The sequence below is a fragment of the Salminus brasiliensis genome, chromosome 1 (assembly GCF_030463535.1).
Source record: "Salminus brasiliensis chromosome 1, fSalBra1.hap2, whole genome shotgun sequence".
NCBI classification, from domain to species: domain Eukaryota; kingdom Metazoa; phylum Chordata; class Actinopteri; order Characiformes; family Bryconidae; genus Salminus; species Salminus brasiliensis.
The window spans coordinates 81,409,023-81,430,249 of NC_132878.1; the positions used below are offsets into that span (position 1 = coordinate 81,409,023).

Genomic DNA, 21,227 nt, shown 5'->3' on the forward strand with positions numbered 1-21,227 from the left:
CTTGTTAAGCTTAAGTGGACCATCACTGAGCTTATGTCATTTCATCCCATTTATCACATAGAGAAATCATCTATATCATCTTTTATCATTTCAATTCATTACAATAAATTATTAAATCAACTTCACTGAGTTTATTAGATACACTTTCAGTTGAGTGTGAAAGTTTGCACTCCCCTGGTCAAACTATGTTTTTGCTTCTTTCCTGAATTGTAATATATTGGGGGGAGAAAACAAAAACATAACATAGTTATGTGCCATAATATTTATCCATTTTATGCTTGACTTTTTGATAAGTTTGTTAAAACAGTGGTCTCACCCCTGCTCCTGGAGACCCACTGTACTTCCAGCACATCTGACTCAACTAATTAACGTATTAACAAGAACTAACTGATTTAAAGCAAGTGTGTCAAAGCAAGGGAAACACAGAAATGTGCGAGTCAGTGGGCCTCCAGGAGCAGTGCTGGGGGCCACCGGGTTGACACCACTTATGGAGACCATATTGGCTCCTTGTCCTTAGCTGACAGAATTGTGTAATTCTAGGCAAATTAACAGTAAGGCCACAAACCGGGACAATCTGCGGAGACCATTTTGGGTCTTTATTTGTGTCATTGACTGTAATGGTGAGAGATGAATGAGGAGCTGAAGGACCACAATGCACTCGTTGTTCCTATGCACATGATTTATTAATGTCATAACCATGGATCAGCACAGGACTTTATGAAAGTCACAGGCTGCTTATGTATTCCAAAGAGCTTTAATTTGGAATGTTTACTGCATACATTTCTCCACGGCTATAAATCTTCTCCTCAGCTAATGGATATAAGGTTGGCTCTATCAGGAGCATAAATCAGGATGTAATTTAATACTAATTTTGCGTCTTCCTAAAACCTCTCTTAACCCAGCATACTTGCTTGGATAAATGACATGCTTGACGGGCACGTCATAAAAGAGTTTTGCAGGATAAAATACCCAGATGTAAAGGACTCTTGTACTCGGTATATAGTTCATTATATTGTGATAAATTACAATACTGCAAGCAAGGTTATATATTTTTGGGGGTTTATTTATTTATTTGTTTGTTTGTTTGTTTTTCAAATGTTTATCAAATTTTCCCTAAATCTAAACAATCAGTCTCATTAGTACTCTTCCCCATGTATTATACATATATTATATATATTATACAGACTGTCCAGCATCACACTGAAGTGATATAGGAAGAAAGAGCCATCTACCCACCAGAGAGAACAAAGCCAATTATGCTCTCTCTGGCTCCGGGTGCTGATGGCATTCAGCATGAACCAGGAAGGATTCGAACCAGCGATCCTTGTGATCCTGTGATTTTTTAAACAAATAATGTTAGGAAAACTGCCCTAGTATAAAAAAAAACAAAAAAACACAATATGCATAAAAATATGTAAAATCATATTTTTTGTATTAGAAGAAAAGAGTACAACACTGCTATGTAGGGTTTGGTAATTAAACATTTTTGCAAATCTTTGTAAACTATTAATTAAAAATCAATACTGTGTTTTTAAGAATTGATACAATATTGGATACATAATACCACAATACATTGATTTGTCAATATTTTCTTACAGCTTGTTGGAGTTTGATTGTAAGAGATGAGTGAAAAATGTATGGATTAACCTCAGCATTTAAAGCTGCAGGGGGTAGTATTGAGAAGAGAGTGGACTGAAGCAGTGCTAACCAGTAGCATTAGCGTTATAAGGCCAACTCAGTCCAATTCATCAGATGCTCCTCCTGGCTCTGATTGGTTGTTTAAATGGGGGCAAGATGGATTCTTGCACATTAAAAGCAGTTGGTGCAGCCACAGGAGCTGGCGATTTTTTTACAGATTTTCTTTATCTTGTACTACTGACAGTTTTAGACAAATATGACAAAAAGGCTATGTTTGTGGGGGTTACATACTGATGCTTTAAAAGTATATATATAAGATATTTGCCCTGGTCTGCTGTGGTCATGGTGAGGTTAGAACTAACTGTTGTAAAATGAAACATTTCATCATTGGGTGGAGACTATTCTATTCCCTGGCTGGGCAAGCAAACCACTCTACACCAGTAAGAGTCCTTAGGTTAGACTCGTGACACCACATTTACTTGCCTGTGTAACATGATTCAAAAGTTGCTCTGGTTAAAAGTGTCAGTAAATGCTGTATATACAATCATTTGTACCATAAAAATTATACAACTCAGTAGCTATATTTAATATGTCAAAAACAATATACAGAATAAGAGCATCACCATGTTTGTAACAATAACACACAATATTCCAATCAATAAATATAATTATAAATGAGAATATTAATTACATATGAAGTCATCTGTATGACTTATTTAGCCTCAGTTGTCAGGACAGAAAATCACCTAAACAGAAGGCTTTGGCCTTTATCTGCTGCTTCTGTAACATACAATTGATTACTACAGTCAATAACTTCAAGTACGTTCCCTACCAGCTGTGTTAAAATGCACTTAAAGCACCTGCCCATTGCCCTCTTTTGAAATGATGGTCTGTGTGATGGTATGTATGAGGTGTGACTGGCAGAGATTCAGTTTAAAAGCACTATTTTTTCTTTAATTGCAGTGCAATTAAACACATCCTCTGTACTTTAATGTGTTTTGCAACAGATGCATTTTCACCCACTAATGTCTGTTTCTAAAATGCTTCATTTCCTTTGCTCCATATGTTCTCTTAGCTTGCCTATATAGAAATCAGAAGAGTGTTTAGAGCATATGGCCAAAATGCAAGTTTTTATATTAAATGAAATCTTTTAGTCATGTGTTACAATTACTAGTAGTACAATGTTTTTTCTACAGATGTCCAGAGATAACATAATAGTTAAAGTTCAATCGTTTAGGTTTATATTTTGCATTTAATAAACACATTTTGTCAGTATTTTTACTCTTTAAAATGTATATAATACCAAAAATTCAGAAGACTGGAACGTTTTTAAAGCAAAGCTAAAACAGTAGCACTGCAGTTCTTTATTACATGTGTTCACCTTACACTTTACAGTAGAAACACTTTGCGCACATTTAGACTGCTTCATCATCCAAGGATGCACCCTTACTACAGCAAGATGCACTGTTACTACTGTAAGATCCACCCTTACTACTGCAAGATGCACTATTACTACTGCAAGATGCACTAATACTACTGCAAGATGCACTATTACAACTGCAAGATGCAGCCTTACTACAGCATAATGCACTCTTTCTACTGCAATATGCACTATTATAACTGCAAGATGCACTAATACTACTGCAAGATGCACTATTATAACTGCAAGACGACTAGTACTACTGCAAGATGCACTATTACTACTGCAAGATGCACTATTATAACTGCAAGACGACTAGTACTACTGCAAGATGCACTATTACTACTGCAAGATGCACTATTATAACTGCAAGACGACTAGTACTACTGCAAGATGCACTATTATAACTGCAAGATGCACTATTATAACTGCAAGATGCACTATTATAACTGCAAGACGACTAGTACTACTGCAAGATGCACTATTATAACTGCAAGATGCACTATTATAACTGCAAGACGACTAGTACTACTGCAAGATGCACTATTATAACTGCAAGATGCACTATTATAACTGCAAGACGACTAGTACTACTGCAAGATGCAATCTTACTAGTGCAAGATGCACTATTACTACTGCAAAATGCACTATTACTACTGCAAGATGCAGCCTTACTACAGCATAATGCACTCGTTCTAGGGAACATTTGGTAATGCTTTTTTAAATTTGCTTGAAATATACAATAGTTTTTTATACACTATATGGACAAAAGTATTGGGACACCTGCGCATTCATTGCTTCTTCTGAGATCAAGGATATTAAAAAACACTTGTCCTGCTTGTTCTGGAGTAACTGTCTCTACTGTCCAGGGAAGGCCAGTATACCCCTTTATACCCCTCTAGCCCACACCTGGCATTAGGTATGGTGTCAATAGTTTGTTTCTCTGCTCCAGAATGTCTTATTATATTGACAGTACTTCTCTACAGGGACTAGACAAGCTGTGTGTGACACTTAGCATTAGTGTTAGCATTAGGTGCAGCTTAAAGAAGCTGAATGCATTTATTAGAAGCAGTGTCCACAAACATTTTGACATGTAGTGTATTTTTAAATATAGCCTATGTGTGGCTTGTACACAGTCACATGTGGGCTTCTAAAGAAACAGACAAGACTCACTCCCTCTCTCCATCTCTCGCTTTGTATCTTTCCTCTCTGGATTAGCACTGTTTGGTATAAGTTGCACAGCAGGTGAAGAGCATTTCTCCTCAGACTAAAATGAGTAACAGTAGAATCACTGCATTGAGCTAATTTATTGGAATATGTTATTTCCCAATTTTTCTTCTTATTGACCACACTCTCCCTCTTTTATTCTACATTAATCACTCTTCTAGGCCTTCTCTCTCTACCCCCACCCTTCCCCCTCTTCCCACCCTCTTTCTCTCTCTGCAGCAGTAGGACTCTGTTTGGTAATGGATGTTAATAAAAGCATGTTCACTTTTCCTGGCCTCGCTTTATCATGGCGCTCTGGTAATTTGCTCTCACTGTACCGAGGCTCAGCCACTCTGTCTGTGTTACAGCCAGTTAGAGCTTTACTCCATCAGCACAGAGGACCACTGCTGAGATCAATCATGCCCCTGTGACTCTCTCTCTCTCTTGCTCTCTCTCTCTCGCTCACAGACACACACATACACACACAGTTGTTCATAGACTTATTCTAGTCTTCTCTGGGCTAACATGCCTGCACTCTTAAAAATAAAGGTGCATCGTTCGAAGAAACCATTTAAACAGGTATGCATTAAAATCTTGAACTTTATTGGTTGATTTATTTCAAACTACTGCCAGTGCAATGTCACTGGGCAACCAATGCGCTCAGAGGAAAGCACCAGAGTACCCAGATCTGATGCATCGGCTAGCAGATGCCTGTGCCAGCCTGAAGTGATGTGGGGAGTGTGTGTGAGAGAGAGAGAGAGGGAGAAACATCTAATCACCTGGAAAGTGCAAGGCCAATTGTGCTCTCTCAGGCTCTGGCTATTTAAACCAGGGATCCAGGGCCTTATTCTGTTGGACCACTCTAAGCCTAAGCCTGCAGTTTAGACCTGAAATACAAGAGATAAAGGTTGGTCTCTCACCTTTTCACAATACTATACTTAGAGGGGCATCAATAGCATGTCGTCACACAGCCCACACTGCCTTACTGTAGGGGTTTCTCTGACTCCGGTGTTACGTTTTCATTGCCTCTGACAGTAGGAGCGCTGTTGCCGGGGCGGAGGCTGAAGCTCAGACTCGCAGCGCTTTCTCTCGCAGCCTTCACAGTGTGAGCTCAGGGTCAGACACGACTGATCATTAAAAACACACTGCTGAAGCGGTCTGACTAAGTTTGCTCCTCCGCTGCCTCCCCCTCAATATCAGTGTGAGTCAGAGCTATGTGTGTGTGTGTGTGTGTTAGGTAGTACAGTTCCAAATGCCATCGCTGGCACTGGAGGGTGAGTCACCCATTGATGGATGAGAGATAACTTCAGCCAGGGAGGAGTTTTAGTACTGAAAATGCTCTCTCTCTCTCTCTTTCTCTCTCTCTCTCTCACTCTCTCTCTCTTTCTCTCTCTCTCTCTTCTGAAAGGGTATTAAAAGTGAGGTGAGGTCAGGATGTTTCATGATCACCATCCCACTTCATCCCCAACTCCCCTACTCACCCCAAAAAATACTGGGCGGAGCACCTTCTTTCCAGAGAACACAGTTCCACTGCCCCACAGCTCAATGCTCAATGCCAATAGGTTCACGTTTATCCACTCCAGAGAGTCCTATTCTTTTGGCAGTGCTTCTCTACAGGGACTAGATAAGCTTGTGCTTGTGCTTAAGAATGCTTGCACCTACATATGTGTGCAGTAGCTGAATGCATTCTTTAGAAAGGGTGTCCACAAGCATTTGGCCATATCATGTAACACAGTGTACTAGGTGAAGAAGTATCAGTATAAATGACAGAGATGGGAGTGGCTCTTTGATTTTCACATCACCATCACGACAGAAAACTCTTTTGACAGTTCAGAACCTGTGTAGGAGTGCAGAAGACCAAAACCTCTCTCTACAGCTGCCAGAAGCGGCTCCTTTCACCGCTTTGTAAAATCGAATATTGTAGTTGTACAACACTTGAGGTTTTCCACATTCTCCACAGACATGTATGACCCAATTTGTGCAGAATGTTGTGGGTTTCACTGACTTTCACTTTGCCACAAATGCATAACACAGCACATATGTACCTTCCACAACCCCCCTATTTTACAGAATGTGATAAATGCTTACCTAGGGATGCAGCGGTATGAGGATTTCACTATATGATCAGCTTCTCAGAACATGTAATGGTTTTATGGTATCACAATATACAGTATTATAGTTTTGCCACTTCTTGTTCTTGTTATTATAATTTTAAAAATAATAGACAAATATATATATATATATATATATATATATAGATACATTTCAAATAAATAAATCTGAAATAAAATTACATTAAAGAAATAAATCCACCAACTTTTTCCAGCTATGGATTATTTTCTTTGTCGAATAATCTGCTGATTATTTTCTCCATTAACTGATTGATTGATTGTTTGGTTTTTAAAACTCTGAAAATAGTAATGCATTTATATTAGTGGGATGCATTTCCAGTACCGGTATTAAGCAAATGTGCACCGTATAATGACCATCAATTTTCATACCGCAATATTCCTTACAACAGAATACCGCTGCAACCCTATTTACCCCGATGCCAGTTCACACTGGCTAAATACAAACTGGTTTATTTTTACTGTAAAAAGACTTCAGTCTTCTCTTTTAGAATTTTTTATCTCTCTCTCTCTCTCTCTCTCTCTTTTTCTTTCTTTCTTTCCTTCTATGGTTCTGAAAATTTACATCTCTCTATATGTATTTCTCTATTTCTATGCATCTCGCTCGCTCACTATCTCTATCTTTCCCTTTCGTTCTCTTTCTGTATTCATATTTAGTATCTCTTTTGGCTGTGTTCTTCTCATTCCCCCGTTATTTTCTGCTCTCCTTCTAGATTTAGAAATACATTCACTCTCAGTCTTTTCTCTTTTATAATTTTGTATTTTCTGATCTTTTCTTATTTCACTGTTTTCTCCTCTTTCTCTGTCTCTGGCATTGCTCTCTGTCTTTCACTTTTTATTTCTTTCTTTCTTTTCAACCCCTTTCTCTCTCTCTCTCTGTCTCTTATGCTATCGTTCTTTTTCTCTACCGAGCTCTTTCTCTCACAGAGATCGTTTCTGACATTTTTCGCTTTAATGCATTTAGCTACTGATTCTGTAACTTTTTATTTCAGCCTGTCTCTCTCGATATGTCTCTTTCTCTCATTCTCATTCAGTGATTCTACATTTGGGATCAGTATTAAAGTCAGAATTCTGCTTTATCATTACATCCTTACTCTGCAGCGGATTCCCCTGAGAGAATCCAGTAGGGTAACTTTCAACTGGTTAACACCAGACTGTGTTGATGTCTGGAGCGTGCTGGAAAAACACAGCACATGCACCGGCTGCCTTACGTTCTCAGACATCTTTTAAAAGCTGATGGGCTTGGAAGCTGTTTCACACCCTTTAACTTGATGCGTCCGTTAATAAAACATGATTCTTCCAATGAGGCCTGATCATGAATATTGATACATTTAAAGTTTACATAAGGCCACGGAGGAGCGCTCTCTGTGGTCTTCCACGCCTGGTTCTTAAGACCCCATGCCAATAGACTGCTTAAATGCTCGGCGAATCTTATCTCGTCCCCCACGGAGGGGAGCCAGCCGAGACCGCATGTCAGATCTAAACGCGCCACTTTGTTGTCTATTGAGCAGCGCCTCATGTTTTATTCATGCAGCTGATGTTTTATTAATGCAGTTTTAGATTTCTAGGCATTGGGAGGCGGGGGGGCGTGGGGGGTGTTACTGCATTACACTGATTCAGGCCAAAACCTCAACACAGCACCGCCAGAGCTTATTGCCTAATGGAATGAGAGGGAACACAGTGGCTGACATGGTGGCTGGAGGTGTTCACCATATTGGTAATTAATATTGTGTCAGTGTTTACCTAACACTAGATCTTTTTGTTGTTGGGTTTTGTTTGTTTAAATGTCAATTGCAGCTCGTTTGGCTATCTCTGAATCAGTGTTGACCAATTCAGAGGACAGGGATGACAGAATACCTGAATTGGGCATTCTGTGTTGATTGCTTGTTTCAGGTGTTTTGGGAGCTTTGTACAGGCAGAAATGTGGAAGCTCTAGTGGGTCCGTGAGGACAGTAGTGGGGAACACGGCTCTGGTCATAGGAGAGAGGGACTTGTTCATATTGTTATTTACTGCAGGTCCCCCTCTTGCCTATGTGAACATATACATTCACATTCCATTAATCGTTGAGGTTCGTTGGGTTCGCAACACTGAGCAAATTCAGGATTTCCCTGACCCCAAGATCCAAACATAGTTGTACAAAGATCTACAAACATGACATTTGTTGTCCAAAGCTCGCATCCTTAGTTTAGCTTTGGAGCTAAAAGGCTAATATGGCTAATTCTATTACTTTTCTTTGGTAACAGAAGTTCCCGCTGGTGGTCCATAGGCTGTTTAAGGGGGTAAGGTGTCCTAGAATGTAAAACTGTATTTGTGCCTTACAGTGAACCTCTAACACTTTTGTTGCTTTATTTAAAGAAAAATCCTGCATAATCAATACAGACCTGTAAAACCGGCCAATTCCAAAACTCAAAAACAGTTGAGTAATGGTCTTAACTTATTTATAGTTATATTTACACCACCAAACGTTACTTACACCCAGGTTCAAAAGAATTACTGTGTTTTTACAGTGTAAAAATTATGCAGCCTTCCATGAGCCCATCGTATTACCATGAACCAGCTAACATTAGCACTCCATAAAGGGAAAATCAGCCTGTGTAATTCTGAGGCAAAATAGTGTGGTATCTGAGGTATGAGAGTTTCAATGAAATCTTGGCCTACATATTGGAAATGTGTACCTTTTAGTGCATCTCTGTTTCCTATGGTATGGATATGCTTAAAATAGGGAGTATGAGGTTAAAGGTTAAGGTCCTCTCACCTGATGATTTTCCTATAGGTTTCTTCTCATATGTCTGGAGAAGCAACCTGTCTATTTAAACAGTGTCTCTAATGCTTGAACTAGACCCTGGATTTCTATGTAACAAACTTATTATATACAAGAAGAAGAAGTTGGCGGAACATTTTCTTCATCATCTCTGGTATTGCCTTACCATCCAGACCTTATGCTGCTTCTAGTTAAAAATGAACCAAGAGAAAGGAGCATTTTTGCATATTTCTGTCAAGTGGCTTTTTTTTCAGTCAAAATAGGTGGTCCTATTACTTGTTATAGCTACATTAGCCATGTAGCTCCACCACATTTCTGGATCCATTGGCTGATCTATTACAGTTGGAGATATTACATTACTGCTCATTTTCTGCTCTGTGTACAGTAGAAGGTGTCTGCTTTGCAGTGGTGAAGGTGGAGGTCATTTTAAATCACTCTCACTTTCCTGTGTTATCTCTGGGCTATGGACCCAACCAAAGCCTCATGCATTATCAACCTGACAGCTTCTGTAAATAGGGCTCCTACACACACACACGCACACACACACACACACTCACACACACACACTAATAGAGAGTATTGTGTGATTTATTTTTTGCAGTTTACTGTTACTAAGTACACATATAAAGGGTTGCCAGATCTTTTCATAAAGTACACCTGCACATATGCATTGTGTACTTTTCATGCGTTTAGTGAGAGTTATAATGAGAGTTATAATGGGTGTATGTGACTTTGAATACTAATGTGTGTGTCTATGTGCAGGAGGAGGCATTCGAGTAGTAATAGCGTATGAATTGAACTTGAATAAGTAAAGTAGTTTCTATTACAGATTTCTTAACAAAAGCAAATTACCCAGAATAAATATAGTATTTCTAGTACTTGCACCCAAAAACGTTATATCCTGCATGCTTTAGAATATATCAAAACCTTATGATGAATGGACCAATACAATTATCCAAAATAAAATAGAATATTTTTTTTATTAAGAAACAATTTCCTTTAAGTTGCTATTTTGGAGATGCAATGGATTTAAAAGTAGAACATCTTACTTTTACAGTCATATTATACTGAAAATGCATATACTGCATACTGAAAGCATACTGAAAAAGCAAGTCAAATAACTTATAATAACTGTCATATTCCACTAAAAGTAGCTTACTAACTAGAAAAAGTAGAATATTTTGCTGCTATTTTCATATTCCACTAAAAAGCATGTATAACTAAAACAGCTTTGAACAATATGGTATTTCAATGCTCCAGAAAGTGATGATATAATAAATTAATGTTTCTTCTTTCAGATCACACCATAGTGTATGTACTTGATACTATGGGTAAAATAGCCCATTTTAAATATTTTATTTTTACAAAAAATATGTATTCACATATATCCTCCTGTTTAACCTACAGCAATTTCCAGCCTGTTTTATTCTAAGGCATGAAGAGAGAGGTTGGAAATGGTCCTGTAAACATGAATTATGACTTTAAATGGAAAACAGTGGTCATTAAAATGGTAATTATTATTGCAGTATGAGACGGAGGTGTGTGTGATGGAAATATTGAATCCGTGATCAGTGGCCTGTTGCAGCTATGCTGTCCTTGATGGTTTTTGCATTAAAGTGTTCTTGAAGTTCTTGCAGAAACCTGTTTTGTATTACCTCACATAAATTCGATCAGATATATAATGATATAAAACACTATATGATTGTAAAACCAGATTTCGACTATTGTCTAGTTCAGCACACATGCTGACCAGGTAATCATATGTGCTTTTCTCAATGTTAGACTGTATTATTAGCCTTCAGTTTTCTCTCTCATCGTCTGCCATTCTTCATCACATCTCCCACCTCTCACTCTCTCTAGTCCCCCGAGAGCTGAAGCTTGGTCTCCATAGCAACTGTGGTAGCATGTTGATGAAACAATGGCCTAACTCTGGGGTCACAGCATCGGGACGGTCCATGAGTGTGTGTGTGTGTGTGTGTGTGTGTGTGTGAGTGTGTGTGTTTCTTTAAGAATTATTTAAAAATTGTGGCTTTAAGGATGCCAGTGCCCTTAGCTATTTCTAGCTATTATAGTGAATTTACCTTTAATGGCTTAGCAGCTTGTTCACTGGTCATCTAAAGAGTCATTTTTGTTCATTTGCAAGGACATGGCATATTTAAGTAGGTCCTTGACTACGCTGGGTGACATAACCATAGCAACTATGTAACCATAGTTTGTGGTTAAGGTCAGTTAACACTTCTCAATATGTAAATCTGTCAGGAAACATGGATGTTTCCATAGGTGCTAACATGTCATGCAACATCCTGACCTTACTTACGCTCTTGTCACTGAATGCAATCAAATCCTCACAACAATGCTCCACACTGTAGTAGAAAGCCTTCCCTGGATTATTACTTACGCTCTTGTCACTGAATGCAATCAAATCCTCACAACAATGCTCCACACTGTAGTAGAAAGCCTTCCCTGGACTGTACAGTCAGTTAGTCCAACCAAAGCTGGATAAACTCTTTAATACATTTTGGGAAAAAAACAATAAATAAACAGGTGTCCAAATACTCTTGTCTGCATAGTTTGTCAGTATTTAGGCTTTAATTTTTATACCTAAAAACTCACCTTAACAAACATGTGAAGATCCTCCAAGAGCTCTTGTTTCCACAAGCAGGAAAGACACATTGTAACATAACCAGTCTTGTAAGGTCAGGATGTCACTCAAGTGCAATGCCACATTTACAGCCCCCTCCGGATTTTTCTGGATTTTTCTGGATTGCTTTTCTCTGTCCTTCTGCTCTCTCTAGACCTCTGTCTCAGACACAATTACATGTCTCACCACCTTTCAGTGCCCACAGTAGCCCTTTCTCTCTCTCTCTCTCTCTCTCTCTCTCTCTCTCTCTCTCTCTCTCTCTCTATTTCTCTGCTCCTCTTGTTCTGTGGAACTGGAGAGTATGCTTCGGCAGCACTTTGGCCAAATGGATGCTACCACAACCTACAGACTGATGAGCCTTTCAAGTATTTGTAGTAAGGTGTGCACCATTAGCTTGGTCGCTGCTTCACATTTGGCCATTTTCATTTCACAATCTCTTGCAGACATTTCTCCATAGCCCTTTATATCATAACGGTGCACTTGAATGTTTCTTCGAAACCCATGAAAGGTGCACTTAAGCAGTGGATGGAGTTCTGAAGTGGAAGCTCATGCACCAAAAATAAAGGTGCCAGGAACTGTTTCATGGAGTGATACTGTAGAAGAACCACTTCCTGTTCCATAAAGAACTTTCAACAGATGGTTGTTCAGAGACCACGTTTGCAAATGAGTGTGCGTATGCAGAACACTCACTTACAATCAAAGGTTGTTCCTGTAAAAAGACATTCAGACTAAGAGCCATTTAGGAAGCATTCTGTTGTTATTTGAGTTTGAGTTGTGATGGACAGTACATTTTGGCATTTGGCCATCTTGGTGGATATTAGTTGTATTAATGTCAGAAATTAAGAAGGTTGAAAGGATCCTCCTGAATGCACTGGTAAAGTAGTCCTGTAAGTCCTGTTAAAACATACCAACTCTGTAGTTGTCGTAGTTGTAGTAGTCACTTTCTTGTGGAACTCTATGCACTGGCATTCAGTCCTGCACTTCTTGGAACATGCTGTACAATGAAATGCCTTCTCGCATCATTCAAAGACTTGGCCGCCCAGTCCTAGTCTTGGAGATTTACCATCTGAAAGTTCAGATCCAAGACACCTGGTTCTAATGTTCAGAAGTACCTGAAGGATTCCAATACCTGGATGAGTTGTGTTAGATAAGGGCTGGAGCTAAACTCTGCTGGACTTCATGCAAGATCATCAGATTATGGATCAGATCAGGATTGAGCATAGATGCACTGTATGTCCAAATGTTTGTGGACGTCCCTTTTAAAGAATGCATTCAGCCTCATCCTACTGGCACCATGCACTAATGCCAGGCTAGGGCTAGAGGGGTGTAAGCATTAATGGCATAGGGGTGTAAACATTAATGGCATACGTCCTGGTATTAAGGTCCTGCTTACATCTTACCTATTCCTTTTTTGACACGTTTCAGTTTGTGTCCAATATGCCTCATAGCCTTTCCGCAACTCTGCTTCGTCCCAAGGGACGAAAACAATTATGCCTAGCAACAGTGTTAGGAGTTGACTGCTGTTTATTAGACTATAAAGCGACACAGAAGCCTGTCTCCCATTCATTAAACCTTATCAGGGTCTAATCAAGCAGTCCAGAGGAGACTGGCCTTCTGCTGGTTTCACCACTGCTCCGTCTTAACCTCATTATACACTTAATATAGCACTGCATTTTACCTCTGCTGTTTGAGCACTGACAGGCTGACAAGCAGAGTGATGAGTGAGGCAAGTGCACATTGTCATAATGTATTCAAGACTGGTAACCAGTAATGAGGTAACCAGTGTGCAGTCTTCTGCATGTCATCTGAAAGCTCTATACACATAAGAGTGAGATGATGTGAAATACTTCTTACCTCTTATAATGTGCACCAAATGTCCAATGTTTTGAGGAAACCTCTTCTAGTGAATGCATGCCTGACACAGATGTACAAATGCACACACAGCTTGTCTAGTCCCTGTACAGAAGTATTGCCAATAGAATAGAACTCTCTGAAGCAGATAAACATGAACCTTTAGGCCCAATGCTTAATGCAGGCATGTGGCCCTGAGCTGTGGAGCAGTGAAACTGCATTCTCTGGAATGATGGTGCTCCATCCAACACTTTTGGGATGAGTTGGAGAGTTGGGGATGCAGTGAGGGGGTGGTCATCCAACATCATGGGATACCTCACTAATGCTTATCGCTGAATGCAGGCAAGACTCTTTTGTAATATACTAGAATCTGAAAAAAACGGTAAATAAGCAGTCCCAATACTTTTGTCCATGTAGCTGATTATACCAAAAAACGTAATTCTCTTTTCCCTACTTTCTTATCCCCCTCTGCCTCTTTCTCTTTCAGGTGTTCTTCTGATTCTGTCAATGCCAGAGAGGCTGGTATCCTTCGCAGAGGACCTCTACCCCAGCTGGACCCCAAGGAGCTACGTCTCCATGTTAACAACGAGCAGGGCCCTCCCTATGGTCCCGTCAAACCTTCCTGGGACCCAGAGACTGAATCCCAGTCTGGACCACACCATTCTAGCTGAAACTACCACTGTTCTCTCAGGGACTGGCCATAATGTGGCCACTGTGGCTAGGGGTGCCCTACCAACCCCTCAAGGGTCACCAACTGAAGGAAGGGAGACCTTGGGCCTGGGACAGGGGGGTACCCCAGGGTTCAAAGAACCTAAAGAAATAAGCGTCAAAGATCCAACCAATGCAAGTCTGCCTTACTCTTCATCAGCGTCATTGTTAGCACCATTGTCTGTAAAGGTGAAAAACCTCAGGGAGCATGCTCATGCCATCACGCTGCGCAATGTGCCCCCCCCTCCTGAAAAGCCCACACTCTCTACCACTTCAGCGAACATCCCAACTGTGACCCACCCTGAATCCCCACCTCACACTCTGACCCCCATTTCTGCCCCAGTCAACAACCCAAGCATTGAAACAAAGAACAATGTGTCCATCACTATCTCTCTGGATGGCAATGCAACAAAGACCACAGGGGGCACTAATGTACCCCCTGACTCGTCCACTGACACTGGCCATGCCCAGTTTTCCTCACCGGGTAACAGAAACTTTAGTGCCAGCTTCAGTACTTCGTGGGAGGCTCAACCACCCCGAAATGACTTAAATGAATCGGAGACGCCCTCCACGGCTAATGGGAGCTTTCTGAACAGGTTGGTTCCTGCAACTACGCGAGGGCCCTGGGGCGCAGGGAACCAGTCAGGCCCTGCTCCGGACTCTCCACATGCCACCACCATCTGCTTGGGCAAGATGGATATCATATGGGTGGTGTTGGCCATCAGTGTGCCTGTGTCCTCTTGCTGTGAGTATCCAGTGTGAAGCATCACCATATTTGACCACAATTCAGTTGGGTTTGACTCCAATGGCCGAGCAATATGCGCAAAATACATTATGGAGAATAAATGGCTACTTATTGAGGATTCCTTGTGCGTTATATTATTGGATTGTTAATGTCTTGATTCATCATAACGATACAATAACTTTATATTACTTATTGTGCAGCAGGCCAGTATCGCTATAATTAAACACCACAAATTGCACATATGCAACAAATGACAATAGCAATAGACAATTTTTTTATACAAGCCCCCCGTTCATTATGCTTAGTTATCGAATAATACAATCCACAGACTGGAGTAAATAAAGGACTCATTTTAACACTGCATTAAGTCTAATCACAATTACACAAGTGAGGGGGGCCGCTAAGTGGCATCTGTCTAAGTCCAACGCTTAACCCTATCATTAGGAGAACGCTCTTTCGATCTTTGGGTGATGACTCCGTCATCCGAGGTCAGAGCCTCCATCCTATGACTGGCCTCCCTCCCTCTCATCACTCAGTAGGATGATAGCCATTGTGGGCGTCTGTTAGCTGATGTATCAAAATTGGCAGTTAGTGCTTACTTCCAAGTGCATTCAGTTGCCCAATAAAGTTGCATCGGCAGCAATATGAAGAGGTCATGTGACTTAGAGGAAACACATGCTAGCCTATAACTTCCCAGTATCTATTCAGGTATTTTTGCTATATGTATTGTGTTAAATTCAAGTATTCTTTTGATGTCACTTTCTGGCTGTAAATTTAGAATTCTTGTCATTCATCAGCTTAAGTGCTCAAGTGAAAGTTGTTTCTAATTATGGACCTGCTACAGTTAAGTCAATTGTGACAGGACCTAATCACTTATTTTATTATTTTTAGATAAAAATTTAGGATCTAATCACTTATTTTATTTTAGAAAATCAATAAAATGTAATATATGAACAGGAGAGTTTAAACATTTGCAAAATAAGGTTTTAGTTTTGATTTGATTTGATTTGATTTTATAGCTCAGTCCACACCAAATAAGGCTTTCAAATCTTGGCCCTCAACACCCAAACAAGGGGAAACCTAGAAGCCCCAGATGACCAGCTTTGTAGCCAATGCAAAATCAGGATGAATTCTGAGTTGACAGTTGTTTTCCTCTTCTTCTCTGTAGCTGTGCTGCTGACGGTGTGCTGCATGAGGAAGAAGAAGAAGTCAGCCAGCCAGGAGAACAACCTGAGCTACTGGAACAACGCCATCACCATGGACTACTTCAGTCGGCATGCTGTGGAGCTCCCGCGCGAGATACAGCCGCTGGAAACTGCTGATGTACGACTAACAAACCAGCTCACAGATCCAGTCTTAGAGTCTCCCCTAATTACAGAAGATGAGCAAAAGATTTTTTTTGTAGTTTAGAGGTGGGATCAGTACTAAGCAAGCCCACTCACAGCGACCCTATTCTACAACTGCTGCAATTGCGATGTTACAGTATTCATTTGTGTCCAGCTGGACTTAATTGAACACTGTAGGAGTTAATTTAGTGCTGGCTATTTCGCTGTGCTCGGCAGATTTCAGTGTAGTTTAACAGGTAATTAGTGGAACTGGTTCAAGTGTATTGGCACAAGGAAAAGACAAAAATATGAGGAGTATAAGATTCTCAGTGTTGAATTTGGCTCAACTGGCTCAGATTATTGATTTGTCTGACTTTCACTTAAAAGAATATATGTAATAGATAAAGCTGCATCTTCTAATTTAGCACCTGCACACACACACACACACATATATATATATATATATATATATATATATATATATATATATATATATATATATATATATATACAGCCAGACAACAGCCTTTGGCTTCAGTAGACTCACCTAAACACTTTCCCAGGTATGACATGAGGGGTCTGGGTCCCACATATGGATGCCCACCTGGGTCCCACATATGGATGCCCACCAGGGTGTCACCAGGGTCAGCGATGGGGCCGGGAGGGTTTAAACATGGGTCCCTTCTGGGTTGTACACTGCACATGTGGCCTAGACAGGAACCCATGTAAGATTAGGGCAGGCTGTAACGATGGCGCCCATTTCGGAAGCCCATCTGAGCCCATGCCTACCTGGAACCCCCCTAGCCTGCGTTTCACCTGTGTGAGCCCCACATTAGCATGTTGACTGAATCCTTACTGAGCTTCACATAACATATTTCTAGACATAATAACCCCAATAAACAATAATCCACAAAAACTGTTGATATATGAATTTATACTTATTATGATTTCCTTTTTAAAACATCCCCCTGTCAATTTCCAGCAGATTCTCCGCTCCATATTGCTCATGCAGACCATGTGCTAAGCACAGAGCAGCCAATTCCTGCGGCCTCTCCAGTAAATAAATGATTAATATGCATGTTTTTTGGACTCAAACCATATAAACATAATAAATGCAACTAAAAGCAGTTGATTTTAGGTCTCAGGACCTGCTGCCCTCCACAGTTTCAGGTATTCTCTGCCCCATCACATCTGATCCAGCTCATAAAGGGTTAATTGGCTGATAACTTTATAACAGTTGTTACTAAGCAGAGAAGTGGGTCTCCAAGACTCCAAGTAAATACAGGTACAGATATTTTGAGCACTAAACAGATAGAGACAGCCCTACTAGAAATATATTAACTAATATTTTAATGACTTTCCTAAAATGAAAAATAATAGCTATACACTGACTAAATTTAAGATGATTTTAAATAAGATGAGCATGTATTAGCAGAGATCACTCTGCTGTTTTCTTTAGGAATTCTATGTGAGTCATTCTGTTTAAATCGTTCCATTTGCAGCAAATTCGCTCACAGGATGCTACGGTCCCTCACTCAAGAAAACATTAAGAGTCAAAGAGTTTACTGGAGTTTTTATTAATGACGTTGCCTGAGTAAGATATTCATTTAGAGCAAAAATAGACTTTCCCAGACTTTGCCTTGTAGGGCTTCAGTAAATTAATAATCAGCAGTGCTCAGTAATAAGAGCGAAGCACGCTTAAAAATTCAAGCACTAGGGTTTGTGTGTTTTAGTTGCAGCTTTGTACCACAGTTCTTTTAAAGCAGAGGGACACAAAGTCAGTCTTGGGGACCCCAGGACTGCATATTTTTGTGTTGTTCCTACACCAACACACTTGACCCAGCACATGAGGAGATTGTTAGTAAGTTAGTTAAGCGAATAGTTCAGCAAAATAGCAAATTCTCCACTTACTCCAGATGTAGTCAATCATCCAAAATGTGTTTGGTGTCTGAATTGTGCTAGTTTAGTCTGCTGACACTACATACGGGCTAACATTGATAATAAACACTAGAGGTCAATGGTCACCCTAGTTGTTTCAATAAGAACCTGCCCACACACTTCCTTCAACCTGTTCAAACCATATCCAGGTCGTAATTAAGGCATTTTGAAGCACAGACTTGAAAATGAGCTTTAGGACACAGTTGACTGAATCAAAGGCAACAGAGGCTGGAGTGCAGCACAGTTTGCTGATTTCTTTCGTTTGAGTAATTTACTAAATTTGGTAAATAACCAAATTACCCACCCCTGCTGTAAAGGATGAACAAAACTATAGCAGACTTCAAACACCTGGACATCACCTAAAGCCAAATTCTGGGTGGTATTAAGCTACATTGCTCAATTCTATAGTTCACAGTAAGTCATACTGTGCCCTGAACCACATCGACAAGTGTCCTTCACCTTAAATCAGACCTGAAAGAGGTTTGAGCAAGGTAAAAAAAAAAAGGTTTTTGGGTGACTATTTTGGGTACCAATGTTAGTCTTAGAGCTCCTTCTATATGTTCAAATGTTTGTGGGCGCCCCTTCCAATGAATGCATTCAGCTACTTTAAGTTGCACCCATTGCTGACACAGATATGTCAATGCACACACACATACACAGCTTATCCGGTTCCTGTAGAGCAGCACTGCCAATAGAATAGGACTTTCTAAATCTCAACATAGACTTATTGGCACCATGCCTAAAGCCAGATGTTGGCTAGAGGGATATAATGGTGTGTGGAATGATGGTGGGTGCTCCATCCAATACTTTTGGCACAAGGTGGGATAGAAATCATCCAACATCCTGGCTTCTTGTCACTTAATGTAGTCAAATCCTCACAGCAAAATCTAATAGAAAGCCTTCCCTGGACAGTAGGGACAGTTACCCCAACAAAAGCAGGATTGCATTTAATTTAGGAAGAAACAGTGAATGAGCAGGTGTCCCATTACTTCTTTCCATATCGTGTATGTGAGAAATTGTGTTAATAAGGTGTGTTAGGCGAGTGGAACACAAGAATGTGCAGTGTGGGGTTCCCAGGACTGAAAATCTGAGCCCCTGATTCATAGCTTCTGCTGGTGCAACATCAAAAACTGGCTGAGAGTTACATGAACATGCCCATGGAATTACTGCACTGATCTTTATCGCCATCTGGTGTTCAGATACCAGTACTACGTCTGAGACTGTACAGACTCTTGTTAGAGATCCAAGTCACTCAGTTTCTGTTCTCCTGGGGTGCTGTAATCATTGCTTTTACTTCAATAGCACGGTTTTCACTCCAGCTCATTCTCATTTCATTTTTATTCCTTTCTCTTCTTTTTTCTCTTTCTTGCCATTCTGCCATTTTCTCACAGGAGTGTGATGATGGGGAGGGATCTTGTTTGACATGCTGGTGATACACAGGTCTTCTGTTTTCCCTCTTCTCGTTTTTTTTTTTTACTTTTTAGAAAAGCTGAGACAACATCTCCCTTTCTCTTCCTTCTGTTCATGCTCTTTTTAGCACATGTCTCTTTTCTCGCTTCCTTCTCTCTTATGTCACTCTCTGTAGTTTCTGCTCCCAGTGCTCCCCTATTTCACTCAGAGTGCCTCTTAAATCCTAAAAATCAGTGCTGGAAGAACAAAATCCCAATTTCTCCTCTTTATCGTGATGAAATTCTGTAGTAATTTACCCGAGCATTCGTCTTTCCAGCACATCAGTTCTTAGCTTGGCATAGATCCTTAGCTAGCATCCCTGAGTGAGTAGTGCTTTGAATAGATGAGTGTGATTTAACCAAGGACAGTTTGGGTTATCCTGCTCACTTAACTGTAAATACACTGGCTGTGTATTTATGCATTTATAACGAAAACTGAAGCTCAGTGCTAGAGGATTAAAGCAAGAGAGTTACCAGTGAATTGGAGTGAATTACGCTAAATGGCTAGAAATGTTCAATAACCCTTTAAACGGCCTATGGACTGCCGCTGGGCCAAACTTCAGTTACTAAAGAATATGTACCAGTTTGTACAGTAGCCCCTGTAGTAGTTGAATTTCCAGTGTGTAATAAGCGTTCCTGTGTTAAGGGGTTAAACAGGTTTCCAGTGACGCACATAGCAATGTCCCTTTACTTTGGGAACCTCATAAAATCTTTCTACAGTAAACAGATTGAGAAATTACAGTAAAGTGTGGTTCCCCTCACTGGTATAATCAGTAAAAATAAGGCATTAATACAAAATCCCATAGCTGGAGTTCAAATATGATGATTTACCTTAAACAACCCTTTACAAATTCCACTTTTGCTCAAACGCTCCATTGGCCCCCATTCTTTTGGACTCTCTTGCAAAAACCCTTCTAATGTTTGATCACCCTGAAATAGATTAACAGAGGTCTCATCTGTTTCAGATTATTTTGTTATTGTTGTTGTTTTTGTAACATGCTCTTGTTTACCCCCAGTATTACCATCTAAAATACTTTTGCATTATTGTTTTAGCTCAGCTGATATCCAATAACTGCTCAGATGGGTGAGAGATGTCAGCATACAATACATGTCCAAATGTTTGTAGACATCCCTTCTAATGTCTGCAATAAGCTACTTTTAGTTGCACCCATTGCTGACACCGATGGGCGAAATCACACACACAGCTTGTCTAGTTCCTGTAGAGAAGGACTGGACATAGAATAGGATAAACATTAACCTATTGGCGCCATGCCTAATGAAAAATGCAGCTAGAGGGGTATAATGTCCCCCAGTATAGAGCTGTGGAGCAGTGGAACTGTGTTCTCTGTAATGATGGATGGTGCTCCACCCAGTACTTTTGGGATGAGTTAGGGAGTTGGGGATTAGGTGGGGTGG

General features: G+C 40.2%; 1 protein-coding gene across 2 annotated transcripts in view; it reads left to right on the forward strand.

Moving 5' to 3' along the window:
• tmem108 (transmembrane protein 108) overlaps nucleotides 1–21,227 on the forward strand; it is a 94,629-nt gene that overhangs the window by 67,994 nt on the left and 5,408 nt on the right. For both annotated transcript variants that reach the window (XM_072690917.1, XM_072690911.1), the window contains 2 exons: nucleotides 14,135–15,100; nucleotides 16,269–16,423. In XM_072690917.1, coding sequence (XP_072547018.1) covers nucleotides 14,135–15,100; nucleotides 16,269–16,423 — 1,121 coding nt within the window. The remainder of the gene's footprint in view (nucleotides 1–14,134; nucleotides 15,101–16,268; nucleotides 16,424–21,227) is intronic.